Raw genomic sequence first — 20,704 nt, 5'->3', positions numbered from 1 at the left:
CCTGATTTCGTGTTACATTTTTAGCACGGCTACTAGAGAATTTAAAGTGACTGATGTGGCTCTGATGATCGGACGGCACTAGTTGGGAGTGGTTCTCAAAGTGTGGCCCCTAGGTCGACAGCATTAGCATCACTCGGTGTCACAATGCAAATTCTCAGCCCCGCTGAGATCTACTGAGTCAAAAACTCTGATAGGCCCCCAGCGACTGGTATGTGAACCAGCCCTACGAGTGTTTCTGCTCAAGTTTGGAAACACCGGGCAAGACGTGGTCCCCCAGCAGGAATCGCTGAGCGGGATCGCGGGCTCTGAAGGCTTCCCGCTCTGAAGGCAGGCTCTGGAGTAGCTGCCCTCGCTTGAGTGGTGCAAAGCTGCCTCCCATCGGAATGTGGGACCAAGGCCCCGGCCTGGGTCCGGCTTGTTGGAGGCGTTCAGGTAAACAGGGGATAAACGAGGCCCCGTCGGTGACCCGGAGTGTCATTACCCGAGGCTGACACCATGGATGCAGTCCTGGGTGCTACGCCACACCTGGGACATCCCTGCCCCATTTGGGCTCCAAGGATTCAAAAACTGAGCTGTGTGACACCGGGTGGAGGCGGCCCCTCTCTGGGCCAGGTTCTGAGAGACCACTCTAACTGCTGACTGGAAGCCTGATTAGAGCGGAAGATGGCAGAGGTTGACGGGGAGCAGAGGGAGCCTTGGCCAGGGTCACCCCTATCTCCAGAAACCCTGGAGGGCTCTGAGGCAGGATCAGAGTCCCAGGGGACAGAGTCACTTGTGGATGCTCCCTCGGCAGCCAGCTGTAGGTAGTGGAGTGAAAGGAGCACTGGACGGCAAGTCTGAAGCCGGCTCTGCCTCTTTCTAGGCTTGTGTCCCCATCTGCACAATGACAGGGGCCTATGGGAATTGGGGCCGACACTGAATTCAATGCTCTTTAGGCAGCGGTGTGATGGCCCAAAGCTGGGTCTCCAGAGCCCTACTGCCTGGTTTCAAATATTGGCTACACGACGTTTGGCAAGTAAGGAAGCTTCTCCGGGCCTCAGTTTGCACATCTGTACAATGAAGGGTGAGCATCATAGCTGCCTCCTACAGGTTAACAGGAGGATTGAGTGAGTGAATACTAAGTAAAACTTTTAGGACTGTGCCTAGCACATAGTAAGTGCTCAGCAAACGTCAGCTATCCTCCCTTGTTACTGCTGAAGGGGCAGTGAGTCTGTGTCAGCCTCCTCGTCAGGAGTCAGGCTGAAGCCTAAGCCTTGTTTGGAGCTGAGGGGTCAGGAGGACTGAAGGGAAGAGCACCCCACCCAAGGGCCTCGCTGAGGGCTGGACCACTCCACCACGTGGGGGAAGATACTAGAGGCCCTGCTGGTGGCTCCAGGCCATCACTGCTGAGGAGCAGTGGGAGATGCACACCCCCCCATCACTTATGCCCCACTTCCCAGGCCACACCTGATGGCATCTTGGCTCTCAGGCCCTGACATGAAGGGAGAAAGATCAACAGGGTGAGGAAGGGCAGGGAAGGGCATGGAGGAGCCCCAGGAAGAGGCTCTACAACCCCCCAACACCACTGTTCGGGGCCCAGGAGGACCAACAGCTCTGGTCGCCCCACTGGGTAGGGCCAGGGTGCCGCCCTGCTCTGGAGGGCCACCCACCTTCCCTGGGCTCTAGTCTCTGCTCAGCCCCATCTGGGACAGGCCCAGGACACTCCGCCTCCCCAGGCTCGTTTCTCCATGTGCGCGGTGGGGAGTTGGGCCCTCGCAGCTGGCACTGTTCGGAATTTCCCTGCATCTGAATTTCCCTGCATCTGGAGGAGATGCCCGTCGGCTACCGCTGGGCAATGGGACGAGGCAGGGGCCTCCAGCAGGTGCTTCCTGGCCAGGCTGGCAGCCCACAGTGGGCAGGAGCCCGGTGTGGTGGGGGGGACCCCTGGGCCAAGCCGCATCTTGCTGCTGGCCTAGCGCACGTGGACCAGGTAGTTCAAGAGTTAGGATGCCAGCAGGTGTGAGCTAGGCTGTGTGTGCTCTTCTCCCCTCTCTGGCTGTGCCCCTCAGTTTCTCTGCCCATAAAAGGAGCAGAAGAGGGCTTTTCAAAGGCTTAAGTGAGTTCACACATGCTGTACTGTCCTTACCACGGTGTCCTGCACACAGGCCACGCTCAGCGGCAGGGCTGTGGTCTCCAGGTGGGCTCAAGGTGGCCAGGCCCAGGGCCCTTGCCAACCGCACTGAAGGCAGAGGTACGAGAAGTCCGAGAGGTGACCTTGAGCTTTCTTCTGCCGTCCTGTACTCCGTACTCAGCTCATGAGCAGCCAGGAGCCACCCCCCCGCCAGGACTTGCCTGCTCCATTTCCTCTGCTGGGCACACCACCCCTGGCGCCGGCTCAGCTCTCAGAATAATGGACAGTGTGGGCTGGGATGACCCCCCCAGAGCCCCAACGGGCCCTGGCATGGGCTATATCCTGTCCTCACCGCCCAGTGCCCATCTGCTTCGCCTCTCTGCTCCCCTATCAGAGGGTATGTCCAACTGTACTTGACACCCCCTCACAGACCCGGCACAGGGCCAGGGTGGAGGCCCTCAGTGGGCAAAGGAACTTCCACCCGTGAGCAGGAGGGAGGCTCCCGGCCTCGCCCCCCTATCTCACCCCCACCTCCAGCTCCCAGGCAGTGTGGGTCAGAGAGAAGAGGCAGGAAGGGGGTTGTAAACAGTCACGTTGTTGGCACATCATTGGGTGACAGAGCATTAGGAGACCTTCTGGACCCCTGGGCAGGGGCGTGGTGGGGGTCCCCTGGGATTTCACTGTGCAGCGTGTGGATGGAGATGACCAAGGTGGCTCCGGTGGCCCCAACACCGCCTTTAAAGTGGAGAAACCTGATGCCCTACTCACTCACTGGGCGGCGTGATGCTTGGAGTGGCCAGGTGGGTGGCTTCTGTCCCAGTGAGTGCTAGGGGGTCAGGTCTCAGGGCCAGGGACCCCAGCGCTGTCCCCAGAGCACCCACATGGCCTCAGCATGTTGATGAAGCCCAAGGGGACCAGGAGGCTTCTCCCAGAGGTGAGCTAGTACCCCGTCCCCCAGCCAGCCCTCCCCGGATGCTCACTTCCCCAGGGAGCCTGATCCTCACCCAGACAGCCACAGCCCACAGTTCACCCTGGACCCATCCGTCTAACAGCTTCCCTTTGCCCCACGGGATGCCTACCTGTTCTCTTCAGCACCTCTACCTGCCAGGCCACCCAACCATGATCTTTGAGTCACCTTCCTCAGGCTACGCTCCAGATTGTCCAGGGCCCTCCACTCTAGCCCCGGGCAGGACAGGCCTGGTCCCCTCCCTCAATCTACCAGCTATGCCTCCGTTAAAGTGCCCAAGGGCATGCCTGCCCTTGAAGGGTGGTCGTCCTCAGTGCTCAGGGTCGGTGGCCAGACTGTGCCTGCGCGTGCCTGAGATGTTTGGAGGTAAGAAAAGAACACCTGGGGCCCATGGCCACACAGACCCCAACACGCTGTGGCTTCTGGCCCGCGGAAGACACAGGGGCGGGGACACAGAGAGCACGCGAGCCCTGCACCCCCACCGCCCACGCGGCCACGGGACAGCGTTACAGACGAGCCCCCTCGGCCCGCAGGGTCGCGCGCACCGGGCGCCCAGGGCGCAGGGGCCCTGCCAGGCTGCGGCGGGTGGAGGCGGTGCTCGCCTACAGGTCGGGGTCCTCGTGGCTGCACACGACGCCCGCGTCCTCCTGGTGCCCGCAGTTGTGAGTCCCCACGCCGGCGTGCGTGCACTCCAGCAGGTTGCGCTCGCTGCCCGCGCAGCGCACGTCGTCCAGCAGGATGGGCAGCGCGCGGCCCTCCCCGAACTCCGCGCGCTTGGCGGCCCGCGCGGCGTGCGCAAAGCCCAGCTGGCGGCACACGACGGCGGCAGCCTTGGTGTCCCAGGCGTCGTCGCACACGGTGCCCCAGCGTCCTCCCGCGAACACCTCCACGCGCCCGCGCCCGGGACTCAGGCCCGCGGGCCGCACCAGGCGCACGGCGCCGTCGGGGGGCGCGGGGTCCGCGGTACCGGGTCGACCCCGCCGCCGCCCGCCACCCCTCCGACCCCCCGGCCGCCGGGTGGGCCTTGCGGGGCGCGGGGTGGGCGCGGGCGCGGCAGCCGTGGGGCGGCGGCGGCGGGGCGCCTGGGTGGGTGCTCGCGCTGGGGGCCGCGGGGTGCTCTCTGCCCTCCGGATGAACTCTGCGCAGAGGAAGAGCCTGCGGTCAGAGCGACCCGCCCCAGCTCTCCACCAGGGAACGCAGACCCCTTGGGAAAGATGTTCCCATCCTGCCCTCCACTCCCACCCCGGGGATGGGGTACCTCTTGGGGACACCGGCCTGGAGCTGGTGCGAGGTGCTTCCTCAGTCATTCTGCAAACGCTGGCCGGCAGCTGCTTTGTGCAGTCTGCCTCTGCGGTGTCCCCCCACCCCTGGTCCTGCCCTCCTGGGAGTGTCTAGTCTGGGAACAGGGATGGGGGAACAGCCCCTCACACTGTTAAGCCATGAGCCCAGTGGAAGGGAAGAAGTATCTGGGAGGGCTTCGGAGAGTAAGTGACCCTTTCTGGCTCCCGTCTGGTTTAGGTGTAAGGAAGCTGAGGCCCCTGATGGGGAGATCTGCTGAGGATCTAAGGCACGCAGGCGGCATGGGAACTGGACTGCCCAGGGCCTGTCCGGATAGGGTGCAGCTCTCCCCTCCAGGCTCCCAAGGCTGCTGGCTGGAGCTGGGGCCCACGCTGACCAGAGCCATGGTGGCACCCCAAGCCTCTGCCCCATCACAGGGCCTCGGTATGTAGGCATGGGGAGCTGAGGTGGGTGACTTCCCTTGTCCACCCCCCAATACATGGCCCTCACGCTCAGCCCTGGTCAGCCCCAGAGATAAACCTCACTCTGCTTGGGACACTCTGCCAGGACAGGCACAACTCCCAGACTTCTCCCTGACTATGGGGAGGGACCCAAGGGTCACCAGTCCCTCTAACCACCCCCCCCACCTCAGCTGAGGTGAAGGCTAAGAAGGGGTCTTGATTCAAGGCCATGAGCAGGGCAGGGCCAGATGCTCCCCCTCCCTGCACCCTGGCTCCCACTCCACCTGTGGGGAAGGGCTTCCGGATCCCCAGGCTGTCAGGGAGCCTTCTGCTTTGGCTCCTGCTAGTTCTGCAGCCTAGACTGCCCCCCCCACCCCCAGTGCACACTTCGTTCCAGGCTCAACCCCCAGCCTCTGGGAACTCCCCACCCCCACCCCGGTCCTGCACTGCTCTGGGTCCCCATGGCAGCTGGCACACACTTCTGTAATGGCCCTGGGACAATAAATGACTTTTCTGTCTGTCCCAGGAGGGACAGGGCCTGGTCTGACTTTTCCTGTGGCTCCAGCATCCAGCACCAAATGGGTAACAATAGAAAGTGCCAGAAACTGCTGAATGAATGGAAAACTCGCCAAGGCCTGAAACCAACCGCAGCTAGGATTAACCTCCCCAAACTCTGAGCTCATTCCTGCCCCCACCTTTTCTCTGCTGGGGGCACTGCTGCCTCCAGGCTGCCCACCCCAGCCGCCGGGTGCCCAGCACCCCTCCTTTCCTTCTCCCCTACACCTCCTCCACCAGCTGTGATCTATCTGTTGGGTACCCTTGGCCCACAGGGTGATTTTTAAGATTTTGAGCACAAGTTGCCAAAATTTGCAAATGGAGAGACTGTATGTAACAACCCAAGAAGGCAGGTTTGTGTCTGTCTTGCTCAAGGTGTACCTCTAGCATGAAGCTTGGCTCTGAGGTCACGAGGACTTGCGCCCACCTCCCTCCCCACCAGACTTGTTGGAATTGAACCATCTCATGGTAGCCCCTAGGGAGATGCGCCTGCCCCCGTGGCACCTTCTCCCAGCATGACTCCTTCTGGTCTTGCCCCCACCCATATGTACCCGCTGCCTCTGCCTGTCCTGAGAGCTCAGAGTGCACCTTGCCAGACACCAGTTAGCCCTATCTTTCCCTCACCCCCTCTGAGGCCTGCAGCCCCTTGGGACCACTCACCCATGGCCCGGGATCAAGGAGCTCCACCCACTTCGAGCATCTAATGGGTGCCATTCCCAATGCTAGGCATCGGGGCCCAGGAGGGACATCCAGAACCAGCTGGAAGGACCCGTATCGAGTGGGGGAGCCGCTGGGTATGGGCTGCAGGTGCTTCCCTCCCCTACTTCACCCTTGTCGGTAGGCACTTACTTTCTTTGGGCACAAAACGGATGAGGTGGCTCCTCACCTTCACCTGGGCAGGCTGGATCCGACACTTGCCGGGTGGTGCCCGTCTGCCGACATACAGGAGGTCATGAGTGCCCGCCTGGGAGCCTGCCCTGAGCCTGTCCCCCTGCAGCCAGGCAGGTGCGCATTCAGGCCCGGGCAGTTGTGCGTGGGAACACCGCGTGGGAACAGCGGTGGCCATTGGTGGAGTGCACCATACATGCTCCAGGCCCCTGGGGGTCGAGGAACCCAACTCCAGGACAGAAGTCCTATATTACAGCCTGCCAAGTGTCCGCTCAGCATCTGCTTCAAGAGTGCTAGGGCCGGTGTTCTGATTCAGACCAGGAACTGCCTTGGGAATGTGATCAAATGTCACAGCCCTCTTCTTTCCACCACCCGCCCCCTCCTGTAACTGTGACTGCAGCCCGATTCCTGCACCCTGCCCGGCCCCCACGCCCCACAGCCTTTGGGGAGAGTCTCTCTGCCCCTCTGCCCCTGAATTTTAGTGATGCAGCATCTAAGGGAAAGGTGAGGTTGATCCAAAGATAAAGGGTCAGAGAGAGCCGCAGGGCTGGCAGCAGAGCCGAGGGATTTGGGGCCGTGGAGGGTGGGGTTTCAGAGAGCTGAGGAGAACAGCATCTGAGAAGCGTTGCCAAGGCTCTGAATTGGGTCTTCTTTGACATCTCCGAGGGGCACAAGTAAGGCATGGAATTCCATTTTAATTAGCCTTTGGCTGTCGATCTGTGAGTCTTTGAATGGGACCGACCCTATTCTGGGACTGGCCCACGTGGGTCCAGATTTCAATAGGCTCCAGCAGCACAAGGGGAAGGCCCAAGGGGTGAAGTGGCCATGTGACATGAGGTGGCTTCCAGACAGGCTTGGCAAAAGAGGGAAACTGAGGAGGGATACTGGTCTCTCCCCGCAGGGGTTAAAGAAACACAGCCAGGCACACACGGTTCCCAAAGCTGCAGAAAGAGCGGGTTTTGCTCTGAACCCCAGATAACATCCACATGCTTCAGACAGACCCAGCATGGTTTTGTTCCTTAAGGAAATTATGTAAAAAAAAAAAAATCGCTATTAGGCAAAAGGTAGGAGATGCACCCCCCAAATGCCACAGTGGTTTTGTCTGGGCAGTGATGGATGTCCCCACCCCATTCGTCCACTCCTGAGCTCTTCATTCCGGGTGTTCTCTAATGAAGCCTCTATGCAGGCTGTTGTGGGTGCAAAAGAAGACATGCTTTCCAAAACAGAAACAAAAAAGAGATGAGGCAGGGCGGGATGGGAAGGGGAAGGAATCTGGCCTATTACTGGCTCCTCCCTCCAGGGGACCTTGAACAGAACTACCTAAGCCTTTGGGGGTCCCCACCCCCATTGCATGGGGAGGATGAGCCAATAGCGAAAGAAAGGTGCCGCTTGGCAAAAGGAGAGGACGGATCTAAGGCAGCCTCTGGCATGAATTACATGCTCCATAAATGTGATATTTCCTTAGAGAAGCACTCTTTAAAAAAAAAAAAGAGAGAGAAAGAGAGAGAGAGAAATAACCTAAATGTCCAAGGAACGGGTAAGATGATTGCGGCACAGTGACTCAACAGCCAATTACCCAGCCATTCAAAACGATCCTTTCGAGAGTGCTGTTGCAACGTGGAAATGTTTATACAAAATAGGGAAAACGAACAAAGAAAAATGCGAAGTTTGCATGTGCTCCTCCACACTGACATAAATCCCAGAGCTAGCAGATTAAAGCCAGAGGGACCTCGGGGAAATGGGAGGGAGGGATGAAAGGAGGAAGTCCTTATATGTTTCTTGATAAATACTGATGTCAATAACGAATAGATTTGTGTATTTAAAAAAAAATTAAAAATTAAAAATTAAAATAAAAAAAAACAAACAAACAGAAAAAGCAACCAAAATGTGTGGTCATCAAGAAATGTCTGAGAAGCTGTCACAGACCAGGGGAAGCTAAGGAGACATGATGACCAAATGAATGGAATGTAGGATTCTGGATAGGATCCTAGAGCAGAAACAGGACAGCATGGAAAAACTGGAGAAATCCTTTAATTAATAGTAATGTACCAACATCGGTCCATTAACTGTCACTAGTGTACCATGACGTCGCAAGATGCTAATAATAGAGGACATCCTTGAGGGGTATACGGGAAATTCTAAACCATCTTTGCAATTTGTCTGTAAATCTAAAACCACTCTAATTTCTCAAAATGATTTTTGAGAAGTAAGATGGTGTTTCAGGATTTTTCCAAAGCCAGGATGTTTTAAAGTGAGGGTAACTATCCATGTCGGGGGCTGCCAAACGTGAGCAGGTTCTCTGAGGGCACAAGGGGCTTTGTGCTGGGGGCTGACATCAGCTGTGCACACGCGGGGCAACCTGCCCAGGTGCCGAATGGAGGCACAGATCGGTGGGAGGCCAGCTGAGAAGCAAAACTCTAAGGGCTGAGAAGGACCTTGGGAAACATGATCATCCATTTGTTCATCGTATATGCCCGAGTCTTGGCTCTGCGCTCTGGGCAGGCCCCAGGGTGGCACTGACTTTGAAGGTAGGGGGTAGGGGTCAGTCCCTGTGGAGACTCCTGGGCCAGGGGGACAGTGCCCATTACAGGTCTGAGAGCCGTGGGGAGCACTGCTCAAGACCTGGAGGGAAATGCCCCTCGGAGGCAGTGAGGCCTAAGGCTCAGCTCTGGCTCTGGCTGGGAGGGGGGCGCCCACCTTTATGCCATCTCCACTTCTGTAAACTAAGTGGCTGAGATGTCAATGAGTTTTACATGGAAGGAGTCAGAACACGAAACCGAATTAGTGGCTCTACATGTAGAAGCAAAGCAGATGGAGAAGGGCATGGGGAGGGTCAGGGAGGTGTTCTGAAAGTCCCAGAATGTTCCAGACAGTAGCCAGCAGGCTGCTTTCACCAGGAGAAGGTGGGACTGCAGGGGGTTGTCTCAGAGGCAAGTGGGGGCCGGGGGAGGTGGTGCAGGGGTGGGGTGCCCCAGGAAATGAGGAGTGACTCAGGTCAAGCCTGTGCTTCTCTGCCCCAGGCAGCATCCTTGGCCCCCTTCTGCCATGAGCAGAGCTGGATTTGAGGCGGCAAATCCAGTTTTAAGACCCAGGCCTGCCTCTCCCCAGCACTATGGACTCGACCAGTCACTTCCCTTCTCTGGGTCTCAGTTTTCCCTTCTGAAAAATGGTGTTGTGAGTAATGCCCTCCCGTAGAGGGTGGCAGAGGGGAAAACAAGGCAATGGAGGTGAGGGGTCCTGGCAGGCAGCAGGAGCCCGGGCAGTGGGGGGTCGGGAGGGGGCTCACCTGGAGGGGTCGATCACTTTGTAGACAACCCCACGGGCCGCTGTGGCACTCGGCACGCCCGTCGACATGAAGTACAGCTCCCCTTGGGCGAGAAACCAGGTGAAGAGTGAGAACCGCGCCTGGAATGTGGTCCCGGCCAGCCCCTCACCCCCCTCAGGCTCTGAGAGGGACCCCAGCCTCAGAGAGCCATGCAGGGGGTGTTTCAGAGCTGGATGCAGAGCAGAGAGAGGCAGCAGTGTCCTGGGCCTCCGGCCACTCTACCCGGACCTCACCACATTCTGGCCTCATCTAGGGGACCCAGCCTGGCCTGGTCCATGCCTGGCTTCACTCCCAGCGCCACACACCTCTGGGCTCAAGTGAGGGACCACGGCCCAGCTCCCCAGCCAACTGCTACTGGGTGCCCCCGGGCCCGTGTGGCTCCTCCAGCCTCGGCGTCCCTAGCCCTACGTGGGATGCCTCCCAGGGCTAGTGCAAGCACTAGAGGAGCACAGCACACGCTCAGTGTCAGCTACTGCTGCTGCGATGACTGTCCTCCTCCAGGATCCGGGTCCTGCAGAGCCTTTGAGGCCAGAGACCCTCCCCTGCTGACCAGCAGGCACCTGCCAGGCAGGGGCAGGGGCAGAAGCATGTGCTTGGCGGGTCTCTAGTGTGAATCCCAGGCCCCGCACTTCACCCCGTGGGAGCACCAGCAGCTCTGGGACAGCCCCACTTAGAGGTTCAGTTGAGTTTCCACGATGTCTCAGGGCCCTTGCAAGTTCTGAGCACGTGGCACCATAGATGTTCTCAGTAAATATGATCTTTCTCCCTCCTCACCCTCATCCCACCCCCTGCCTCTCGCTGCCGGAGGCACCTATGCCCAGGAAACAGGCTTCATCATTCCTATCCTACAGAGGCTCAGAGAGGCCAAGTGACTTTTCCAAAGGCACACAGCTGGTGAGTGGTGAAGCCAGGCCTGGATCTCAGCAATGTCTGTTGCCCCCCAGCCCTCGCCATTGGAGGACACATGGTGGCTGGGGGCCCCAGACCCAGACCATGTGTGATTCGGTGTGATGGTTCAGCCATGCTAATACTTCTGTCTTTGTAGGAGGACAGTGAAGAGTTCTCCCCAAGATGGGGATGATCCCCAAGGAGAGACTAAGACAGAGAGAACTCTGAGGAAGGCATGTTTGTGGGGACAGGTGCAGTCAAGGAGGGCTGCGTGGAGGTGGGGTCTAAGAATCAAGGCCCAGGAAACCCAGGGATCCTCACAAAGGGGAAGATATTGGGGGGCAACTTGGGTAACTGGGGTAGACCAAGCTGTGGTGGGAAGCTGGGGACTGGGAAGGGCAGGGTGCCGAGTACTCAATGATTTCTGACCCCCTCCAGGAGCAGCAGTCCTGCTTTGGTGGGGAGTTTGGGGGCAGTTTATAGGTCCCCAAGGTGAAGATGCAACCATACCCTGGCAAGTCAGCCCCTACTTGAGATCCCATAGGCACAACCACGGATTTGCTGTGCCATCCGGGCTATCACTTCCCTCTCTGGGCCTCTTTCTGAGGGACTTGGCCTGCAGCCCTCACACCTACTCTCCAGCCCCCTGGAGCCATCCAAGTCTCTCTGCACATGCTGCTCCCTCAGCCTGGAATTCCCTTCTCCCTGACCAAGCCTGAGCTTAGGGCCCTGCTCTGGGAAGCCTCCAGGGGCCAGATTAGGCGCAGTACCCCCCAGCTCCCACCTCTGTAAAGTGACAGGCATGGACCGGGCACACTCTGGCCTGTCAGCCTCGTCTGCTGGGAGCCATGGCCCCCAACCCCGCGCACAGGCAGGGAGGCCCCACGGGCCCTGCAAGCCCTACCTGGGGCCAAGTTGCCTTCAATTCTCTGTGGTGTGGACTGTCCCTGGAGGACACCAGGCCACCAGAGACCCTTGTTTTGCAATTTGCAAGTGTCGGAACAACTAGAGAGGTGGGAGCCTGATCCTGGAGCTGGAGCCAGTTGCTGGGCTCTGTGCCTTCCAGGGGCCGCCTGCCCAGGCTTGCTAGTGGGCTGTCCCTGGGCTGAGTGACTTAGAGGAGGCTCCTCCTGGCTCTCCTTATCCGTTACTTGATGTCACTCAGAGGGCTGGACAAGGGCTCCTTGGGAACTGCAACTTCCAGGCCCTGCTCCTGGGGGGGGGAGCACCCCTCCTTCCAAAACACATTAACCCCCTACTGACCAAAAGAAAAGGCTTTCAAGACCCAGTGGGCTTGGGAGGGCAGTGGGGGCTGGGGCTGCCTTTTTGAAAATTTAGATTGTGACGGGTGTCATCCAACAAAGGTTTCCCAGACTTAGGCCTGGGGGCTCTGGGCACTGGGCCCTGCAGGAGATACCCCTCCAAAGGCCCCTGGGTGGGCGTTGCCTAGCAACCCTGCCAAGCATCCCCCAGGCCCCACTGGGGGCCCCTCAGCTTTTGTCCAGGGACAATTGGGGCCAAGGACAAAAGCAGGAGGCTGGAGCAGGATCCAGCCTCCAGGGCCCCTCAGCCTCCCCCCCTTCCCTGTTCCTTGCATTGAAAATACAAGAGTCGGAATGGGAACCCACTGACACGTGGGTCAACAGAGGGTGTTCGAGAAGGCGGCGTCTACCTACTTTCTAAAAACAATGTGGCTTAATTTTATAGGCCAGACTTCTTGACCATCAGGAACCCAGGGTGGTAGAGGTCTGGGATACACTCTTTCCCCACCTGCCTGCATTTCCACCATCACAAACCCCTTCCTGGTCCGCTCACTCCATGGCATCATTTGAAGCCTACAAGCAGCCCTGCAGGGGTAGGAGGGAAACTGTCCCCATCTGGAAGATGGGGAGACAGAAGCCCAGGCTGGTGAGGACTGATGCCCAAGCAAGGTCTCAGGCCACTGCACACTTGCTCCCCAGCCTTAAGGGGATTTCAGGCCTGAGACTCCATCCCTGGGATCCCAGGCCAAAGGACCTATGGGGTGGGGGCATCAGTCCCAAGCACAAGGCCCCAGGGCCTCAGGAGTGCTCACCGGCCTCATCCTCAGCAAAGGAGATGATATGAGGGTAGTAGTTGTTAATGAGGCCCGGGAACGCACAGGTCTGGCCTCGACCCATGCAGATCTCGCTGTATCGCCACTGGCCTGTCTCCAGGTTCTCGCGGAGGGACATCAGACGCCTGCAAAGAAGCATGAGCTGTGGGGTCATGCCTGGCATGGTGCCCAGGGGAACCCCACCCACAATCTATCCATCCATCCACTCATATATTATTCATGCAACCAGGATCATACATTATTTGTAGGACCCAATGTAAAATAAGCATGCAGGGCCCTTGTTTAAAAAGTGTCAAGTATTTCAAGGCAGTGATAGCAGAACATTAAACCAAGCGTGGGCCCTTCTGAGCACGGGGTCTGTGCATCCGCACAAGCTGCACATCCATAAGGCTGGCCCCCAATACTCCTTCGTAGTCTAGTGGTTAGGAAGGAGCTGGTGCTCTCATAAAGCTGGCCCAGCGTGCAGTCTTCCCTGAGTACCTCCTATGCACCAGAAAAAGGCAGGGGAAAGAGACAAGCCAGTCCCCTGCCCCCTGAGCTCAGCCTCACCCACTGACCGGCAGGAGGTGGCCAGGAGCTTCAAAATCCTCCAAGGCTGGTGACCAGAAGTTTGTATATACCCTGGAGCAGCCTCCACTCTGGAGCATGCGGTAGAGCTTGGGCATCTTCAGAATATGATCTTTCCCTCTGTTCCCATCAATCTCCAGGCCCTGCTTGGATGTACCCTCCTCTGAGAAGCCCTCCTGACTGCCCCCAGCACTGGCTCCTCCAGCACTGTGCACAGGCTCTCTGAGGCTGGACCGGAGTGGACCAAGCATGGGTCTGTCTCCCTGACTCTGCTGTGAAGTGCTTTCAGCTCTGCTGCCCTCACCCTGGCACAAAGCCTGACCCAGCAGAAGGGCTTGGGAAAAGCTAGCAAAATTAGTTGTATCTCTGTGGTGGGATGACTTCAGCACTCCTAAGGGACAGGTGAAAGGGGGAAAGGAGAATCAGACACAGAAACAGAGGCTTTGGGGCCACCTGTTTGGCTCAGTCGGTGGAGCATGTGACTCTTGATCTCAGGGTTGTGAGTTCGAGACCCATGCTGGGTATAGAGATTACTTTAGGAAAATAAATCTTAAAAAAAACACACACACACACAAAAAAAACAGAGGCTTCATCTAGACCCATTTCTAGAAGGGAAAGCTGAGTGGCAGAGGCAGACTCTCAGGGAGGGGAGGAACTGGAGAGCCCCAACATCCAGAGGCCTAAGTCAGCGTTGGCCCTCAGCTCCAGCTGCAGATGTGCCAGCCACAAACCAACCCTGCGCCAGCAGCCTGCAAGACATGAGAATTCTCTGACCAGCCTCGAGCCACCTTATTTCCTTATTTCCACTCCTGGGGAAGCCTGTTCAGCTGTCCTCATGTGGAGAGGCTAGGGTGGGAATGATTTTTTTGTTTGTTTGTTTGTTTTTGTTTTTTCTTTAAGTAGGTTCCACACCCAATGTGGGGCTTGAACTCACAACCCTGAGATGAAGAGATTACTAGATCCCAAGTGCTGTATGTGTATTAACTGACTCAGTCCTCAAACTCTAGTAAGCAAGTACTATTATCATCTCCCTTTTACAGACAAGGAGACTGAAGCACAGAGAGGTGATGTAACTAACTCGAGGTCACACAGCTAATAAGTGGGCGGGAATCAGACCCCGGTGATCTCAGCTGCACTTTTTTTAAAGATTTTATTTTTAAGTAATTTCTATCCTCACGTGGGGTGCGAATTTACGACCCTGAGAACAAGAGTCCCACACACTACCAACTGAGCCAGCCAGGCACCCCCTGGACTTTTTTTTTTTTTTTTAATCTTTACTTGGGATGCCTGGCTGGCTCAGAGGCGAAGTGTGTGACTCGTTCTCAGGGTTGTAAATTCAAACCCCATGTTGAGGGTAGAAATTACTTTAAAATGAGATAAAATAAAAATGAAGAAAGGAAACGATAAAAATGAAGAAAGAAAACGAGAAAAAATTTTTTTTAAATCTTGACTTTTTTTAAAGCAATTTCTACACCCAATATGGGGCTTGAACTCACAACCACAAGATCAAGAGCTGCATGCTCTACCAAATGAGCCAGCCAGGTGCCCCTCTGCAGCACTTTTAAAGCCTTGTGTCCAGTATATGTCTTCCTAGGGCCTCTATATTCCTCCGTTTTCCGCTCTGTACAATGGAAGAATGAGGGGATCATGAGGCTTCACAGCTCTCCTCAGGGCAAGAGTCCAACCCACAGCTTAGGAGGTATGTTCTCTTTTCTCTGTCCAGAACCTGTTTGGGGGTATGATGCATCCCAACCCCCACCCCATGCAAATACACACACACACACACACACACACACCTTTAGATTCTCAGTGGGTAGGGTGGCACTGCCATATAGTGTGGGGACTGGGCAGCAAGGTTCCAGGGGCCCCCATGGTCAGACCCCGGTGGGAGCCCCAGCCCCCCTCCCCACCAGAAGGACCTCTCTGGCCTCTTCTAGACCAATGCTCCCTGGAGCCCCAGTCAGTTACTCCAGCCAGAGATCCTGGTTTCCCCAGAAGCCAGGTGGCTCAGAGTCTGTCAAGGAAGTTGTTCGTGTTCCCCTGACCCCCACCTTTCACCTCTGCCCTCCCGCCTTGTACTCTCGGGACTGCCGGCAGGCCTGGAGTCCACGCATCTCAGGTGGGTGGGGAAGATGAACAGATTCGCAATTAAACAAGTGTCCGGTCTCTAGTCTCTCTAGTCAAGAGCTGTGCCTTCACGGCAGTGCTTGAGGCAGCCAGTGAGGCTCAAGAAGGGTATCAAGAGAAAAGGGGGTGGGTTAGGGTGTTTCCTGAGATATGACTCCAGACTTCTTCCCAGAGGAAGAGACCTGCTGGCACCTGCAGGTCCCCATCAGCAAGCAGCTCGGTTCAGTGTGCACCTGTGCACATACGCAGGACACCTGTACTGTTTTGTTTTACAAGAAGCCAGTGGCAGCATCCACTGAGCCTGCTTTGGCACAGGAGCCCATGGGCCACTTACCCACTCATAAAGTCGCCGAAAATGTAGAGGCCATTCAGGTTTGGGTACTCACAGCCCCGGTACACATAGCCCCCCGTGACCGACTTGCCCAGCTTGTGCGGGTAGGCGAAAATCGGCAGCACGTCATCTGCAGAGTGGGGGGGAAGCTGGGATGAGCTGGCAGGTCAGCCCCTCTTCCCCAATGAGCTGGGTAGGTCTGAGTCTGGAGGGGCAGAGGGAGGTGAGGTCCCGGGGAGGGCCGAGGTGGGGACCCCAGAGAGTCACCACGGGAGGAGGGTGCATAGGGCTTGGGTAAAGCAGGGAGGAGAGCATGGGTTTGCAGGGATGGGGTGGGTGGGGAAGAGAGCCAGGAGCAAGCCCAGCGGGCGCTGGGGAAGAGGGGAGGCAGGGGCATCCAGGATGGTCTCATGGAGACGATGGGGCGCACACCGCATGGGGTTGGGGACGGATCCGGGATCGGAGAGTCTCCAGGGGCGCAGGGAGGTCTCGAGGCGACGGGGGACGTGGAGGGCACGAGGGAGGCGCGGGGAGGGGGGCTGCGGTGTGCAGATCCGAGGGTCGGGGTGGGGGGTGGCTCACCGAGGGAGGCGTTGGCGCACAGCTTGCGGTCGTAGCACTCGTAGCCTTCGCGCGCGCGCCAGCCGTAGTTGCGGCCGCGCTCCACCAGGTCCACCTCCTCGAACTTGTTCTGGCCCACGTCTCCGCAGAAGAGGCGCCCGCGGCCCGCGCCGGTCGCCGGGTCCCCGCGGTCGAAGGAGCAGCGCCACATGTTGCGCACGCCCAGGGCGTAGACCTCGGGCCGCGCGGCGGGGTCGCCCACGAACGGGTTGTCGCGCGGGATGCGGTAGAGCGGGCCGCGCTCGTTGTGGTCCACGTCGATGCGCAGCACCTTGCCCAGCAGCGCCGACCTGCGGGCGGGGGGCAGGGGGGGCAGGGGGGCTGGCGGCGCCGCAGCAGGTGCCCGGCTGGGTCAAGGTCAGCCTGGGCTGTGGGGCCAGACGCCCTGGTTCAAGTCCTCCCTAGCTGCTCACCAGCTGGGTACCCCCATTCATGCATTCATTCATTCATTCATTCATTCAGCATTTACCAGGCACCTCCTTATGCACCAGGCTGCAGAGGCATTGGACATACACACCTTCTATTGCCCCACCTCATCCTCGCCACCAACCTTTTAGGTGTAGTGGGCGCTACTGTGATGCTCTGTTACAGCTGGGGCAGCGGAGCTCAGGAAGGTCACGTAACGTGCCCAGTTGTCACACTGCTAGTAAAGGGAGGGGGCTGGGATCCAGCCCAGGCAGTGGGACCACAGAATCCCAAGCTCCTAGCCCCAACACTCTTTCCAACCTCCCCAACGCCTGTCTCCCCTCTGTAATTGTTAGGGTGCTCCCTCTCCTTCCTGCCTCCTTATCGGGTTGTCCCAGGGAGTGAAAACAGTCCTAAAAATGACTCATATTTGCAGTTTTCTCCCAACACCCAAGACGGTGATCGGCGTGGAATAGGTGCTCATTCAGCGTTTGGCGAGGGAATGGCTGCAGAGTCTAGTGCACCATATATGAGTAGAGGTCGGGGCTCAGGGAAGCGGCAGGGGGGGAGGGCAAGGAAACACGGCAGATCTCAGGGGGAACTGGGAGGCTGAGGTTCTTGCTTTCTCTCTCACCATCGAGGGCATTGGGGCAGAACCACCATATGTCAGAGAGCCAGACAGGCCTCGGCGGCCCTTCACCTCACACTGCACACCCACCACGCCTACCTCAAGATGAGGCCACCAGGTTGCAGAGGGGGACAACTTGCCAGCTCCCCCCAAGCAGCTCTGGACTTGAACCTAGGCCACTCCCATGGCACCAGGCAACAGCGGCTTCTGGATGGAGGAGACCTCAGGACTCGTGCTCCAGAGCCACGGAGGACAGGAGTGGGGCCCTATCTCCACATCACTTCCACGGTGAGTAGCTTGTGGGTTTTATTCATCCCATGACAAAAATGACACGCGCTGGCACAAATCTGCAATGTGCTTGAAGACGCTTTGAGGAGAGCACACCTTAGGCATCTGTTTTCTGATGCACCTCCCTACCACCTTGCTCTTCTCGCTGTTAGCATTCTGGAGCACTCCCCTCCTCACCCCCTCACCCCCGGCTGCCTTTCCAGGAGGGACTGTGTGGTGTGCACATTTGATCAGCCGTGTACCCTCATTCTGGCACGGAGTCCGCACCCAAGCCTCCAGCTCACCATCAGACATCTCACAGGTGTCTTCTTTAACCGTGCAAGAGGCTCCCACCCAAAGATGCCCCACAGTTAATCCCCTATCATGGTCTCACCCCAAGGAGTCCCCCGCACACGCTCCAGCCTGCTCAGCACCAAGCCCCAGATGACACCCCTGCGCCCATACACTGTGCCGCCAGCTTCACTATAGAAGTGGGCAAAACTCATAGCAGCAAAATAATGTTTTAAGTTCTGTCCAATTATCCACAAATCCTTAATTTCTATTTTCCCAACTCCATCGCTAAACACATCCCAAACATGAGAAAGCTGCAGTGATTCTTACACTGTCATATATGAAAGCACAAGTCACAAATTGTGAACACGTTAATTACTGTAATCAACATCATCCTTCTATTTTTACTTTCTGGGCTAAGGAAGGTTTTGTCGTTTTAGCTAAGAGAATGGGGGAGGCTGCCCTAGATATCTTCATCGACACTGTGTGTGTGTGTGTGTGTGTGTGTGTGTGTGTGTGTGTAGTAGAATAATGGCAGGCCATCTGCTCAAGCCAAGAAGTAAATAACAACAGCAAGACTATGCCTCAGTTTCTGGGCCATCGTGGGTGACCCTTGGGACAGAAAACCCTCCAGCCCGTACGGCCCTGCTCCAGCAGCTCACGCTCCCCCTTTGGTCTGGGAAGGCTCCCTTTTCTTCCTCTGGGTCAAGCAGGGCTGGGCTGACTTCTGATAGAAGCCCAGCTTCCCGAGACTCTCTGCTGTCGCTTATCAGGTATCCGAGACGAGTGGGTTCTGTGCCAGCCCTCCACAAACACGATCACCTTTGCTCCTCACGACAAGCCTCCCCTGGAGATTACTATTCTTCCCTCCGACTGGTGAGTGGAAGTGGCTTGACTGGGGTCCCCCGCTGGCTAGCTGCAGACTGGGCTGGGGCCCGAAGCCCTTTCTACCGCCCTGCACTGTGTGGCTGAGGAAGGAACTCCCCCTCCAGAAGAGCATGTAAACCAACCCACCGCCCAGTCAGAAGCAGAACATACTTGTTTTGGGCATTTCCGAACTTTCCAAAGGGGTCTCCGGCCATCCCGCCATCACCAGTAAAGATGTAGAGATACCCATCGTCCCCGAACAGCAGCTGGCCCCCGTTGTGGTTTGAGGCTGGTTCTTCGATCTCCAGGATTATCCTAAAAGAAGATAAGCCACCCCCACCAAACAAACAAATAAACAAAACACCAACCTCAACCAAAAACATAAAACAAGATCACAGCAATAAAACCTCCTCTTTTGGATGCCATTTCACAGTTGAAAAGACTTTTCATATCTTTCATAGCAGGTGATTTTTATGAGACTCTAGTAGGCAGGGCAGGGATAATTCCCTCCACGGTGCTAATGAGGAACTGGAGTCTCAGAGAGGTTGAGCAACTTGCCCAAGGTCACACAGCCCATAGGTAGCAGAGCTGGGACTAGAACTCAGGTCTTCCTACCACTCCCCACCACTAGCTCCCCAAGTTATGATCCTGTGAAACTGTGGACCTTGTCACCGGCCCAAATGGTTTCTTCGTAATCGTAGCTACCTGCATACCAGCCACTTAAGCCGAGCACTTTCTACACATCCCCTTCATTTGTTAGGTAGTGTAACTTCTAAGGAGGTGGGGTGCACCGTGTGGGTTGTGCTCAGCTACCCAGCCCCTCAGCGATCTCCTTTACTGCCAGGCCAGAAAGCCTTCTGCTCCACGGCCGGCCAGCTGGATTCCGGTTGGGGTTTGCCAGTGAAGGGTAGAAAGCAAGAGGAAGGGAGAAGCCACGCTTCCCTGGCTCCTGGAGCTGCCTCCCGAAGTGGTAGTTGCACAAATGGGAACAGTGGCTCTGGAAGGTGGACTCTTGGGTTTCCACCCAAACATCTTGGTACCAGGAGCAGCAAACTTAGCAACTCAAAGACCTTTTCCCTTCTGTTCCCCTGGCTTCTTGCAATTACTGATCTTCGGATAACTTTGACCTTCCTCCTGTCCTTCTCCAGATCCTTCCAATGCCTCTGTAGCTGACTCCCTGTTTGCTTAGGTTTTCCAGGACTGGTCACCAACTTACTAATCCCTTATGAATACAGTTAAGAAAAACCAAGGCACAGAAAGGTCAAGTAACTTGAACCCAGGACTTCAGGGCTCCAGGACCAAGACTGGAAGCCTTTCCACTGAGGCCAACACTCATGATGTGGGGGGGGTGACACAGAGCCCCAAATTCCAAGTCCTCCCCGGACAGGACAGCTCAGACGGGCAGGTGTCCACCTCCCCTGGGGATCCCAGCCCTGGGAACAGGAACTGACAGCTGATTCAGGCAAAAAATGACCACTCTGTTCTGCCCTGAGCCAGCCGTGCCCACTTCTCCTTCTATGTGAGTCAAGTTCTAGGCTTGTGCTTGGCAGGGACCATAGGACCCTCACCGACACTCACTCTGAAATATGTTCATCTGGATATTGTGTGTCCCACCTGCAGTTTTTATGTGGAATCACTTTTGATTTATTTTATTTATTTTTTAAAGATTATATTTATTTATTTGAGAGTGAGCTCGAGCAGAGCAAGAGATAGAGCACGAGCAGGGCTGGGGACAGAGGGGGAGGGAGTAGCAGGCTCCCCACTGAGCAGGGAGCCAGACTGACACTTGATCCCAGGACCCTGGGATCATGACCTGAGCCAAAGGCAGATGCTTAACTGACTGAGCCACCCAGGTGCCCCAGAAATTGCTTTTTAAAAGTCACCGATGAGGGCAGCCCAGGTGGCTTAGCGGTTTAGTGTCGCCTTCGGCCCAGGGCGTGAGCCTGGAGACCCGGAATCGACTCCCACATCGGGCTTCCCACGTGGAGCCTGCTTCTCCCTCTGCCTGTGTCTCTGCCTCTCTGTGCATGTGT

At 57.1% G+C, this 20,704-nt stretch overlaps 1 protein-coding gene and 1 long non-coding RNA gene across 5 annotated transcripts in view; one reads left to right on the top strand and one right to left on the bottom strand.

Moving 5' to 3' along the window:
* Window positions 1-2,684: 2,684 nt before the first annotated feature.
* The window catches only part of HHIPL1 (HHIP like 1), a 43,572-nt gene continuing 25,552 nt past the window's right edge, over window positions 2,685-20,704 (bottom strand). For 3 of the 4 annotated variants that reach the window (XM_049113466.1, XM_049113467.1, XM_049113465.1), the window contains 7 exons: window positions 18,843-18,986; window positions 16,175-16,503; window positions 15,596-15,722; window positions 12,547-12,692; window positions 9,546-9,627; window positions 6,221-6,303; window positions 2,685-4,215 (listed from right to left, as the gene is read on the bottom strand). In XM_049113466.1, the coding sequence (XP_048969423.1) occupies window positions 3,680-4,215; window positions 6,221-6,303; window positions 9,546-9,627; window positions 12,547-12,692; window positions 15,596-15,722; window positions 16,175-16,503; window positions 18,843-18,986 (1,447 nt within the window). In that variant the 3' untranslated portion in view covers window positions 2,685-3,679. Of the gene's footprint in view, window positions 4,216-6,220; window positions 6,304-6,738; window positions 7,278-9,545; window positions 9,628-12,546; window positions 12,693-15,595; window positions 15,723-16,174; window positions 16,504-18,842; window positions 18,987-20,704 lie in introns of those variants that run through there. The other variant, XM_049113468.1, reaches the window with a different exon arrangement.
* On the top strand, window positions 8,624-18,844 carry LOC118355541 (uncharacterized). The gene is made up of 3 exons (XR_004818232.2): window positions 8,624-8,787; window positions 17,260-17,534; window positions 18,578-18,844. It is a non-coding gene; the product is annotated as an uncharacterized LOC118355541 (long non-coding RNA).

The sequence above is a fragment of the Canis lupus genome, chromosome 8, assembly GCF_003254725.2.
Source record: "Canis lupus dingo isolate Sandy chromosome 8, ASM325472v2, whole genome shotgun sequence".
Lineage (NCBI taxonomy): Eukaryota > Metazoa > Chordata > Mammalia > Carnivora > Canidae > Canis > Canis lupus.
The sequence above is the reverse complement of the archived record's forward strand: the minus strand, read 5'-3'. Positions and strand labels throughout refer to the sequence as shown.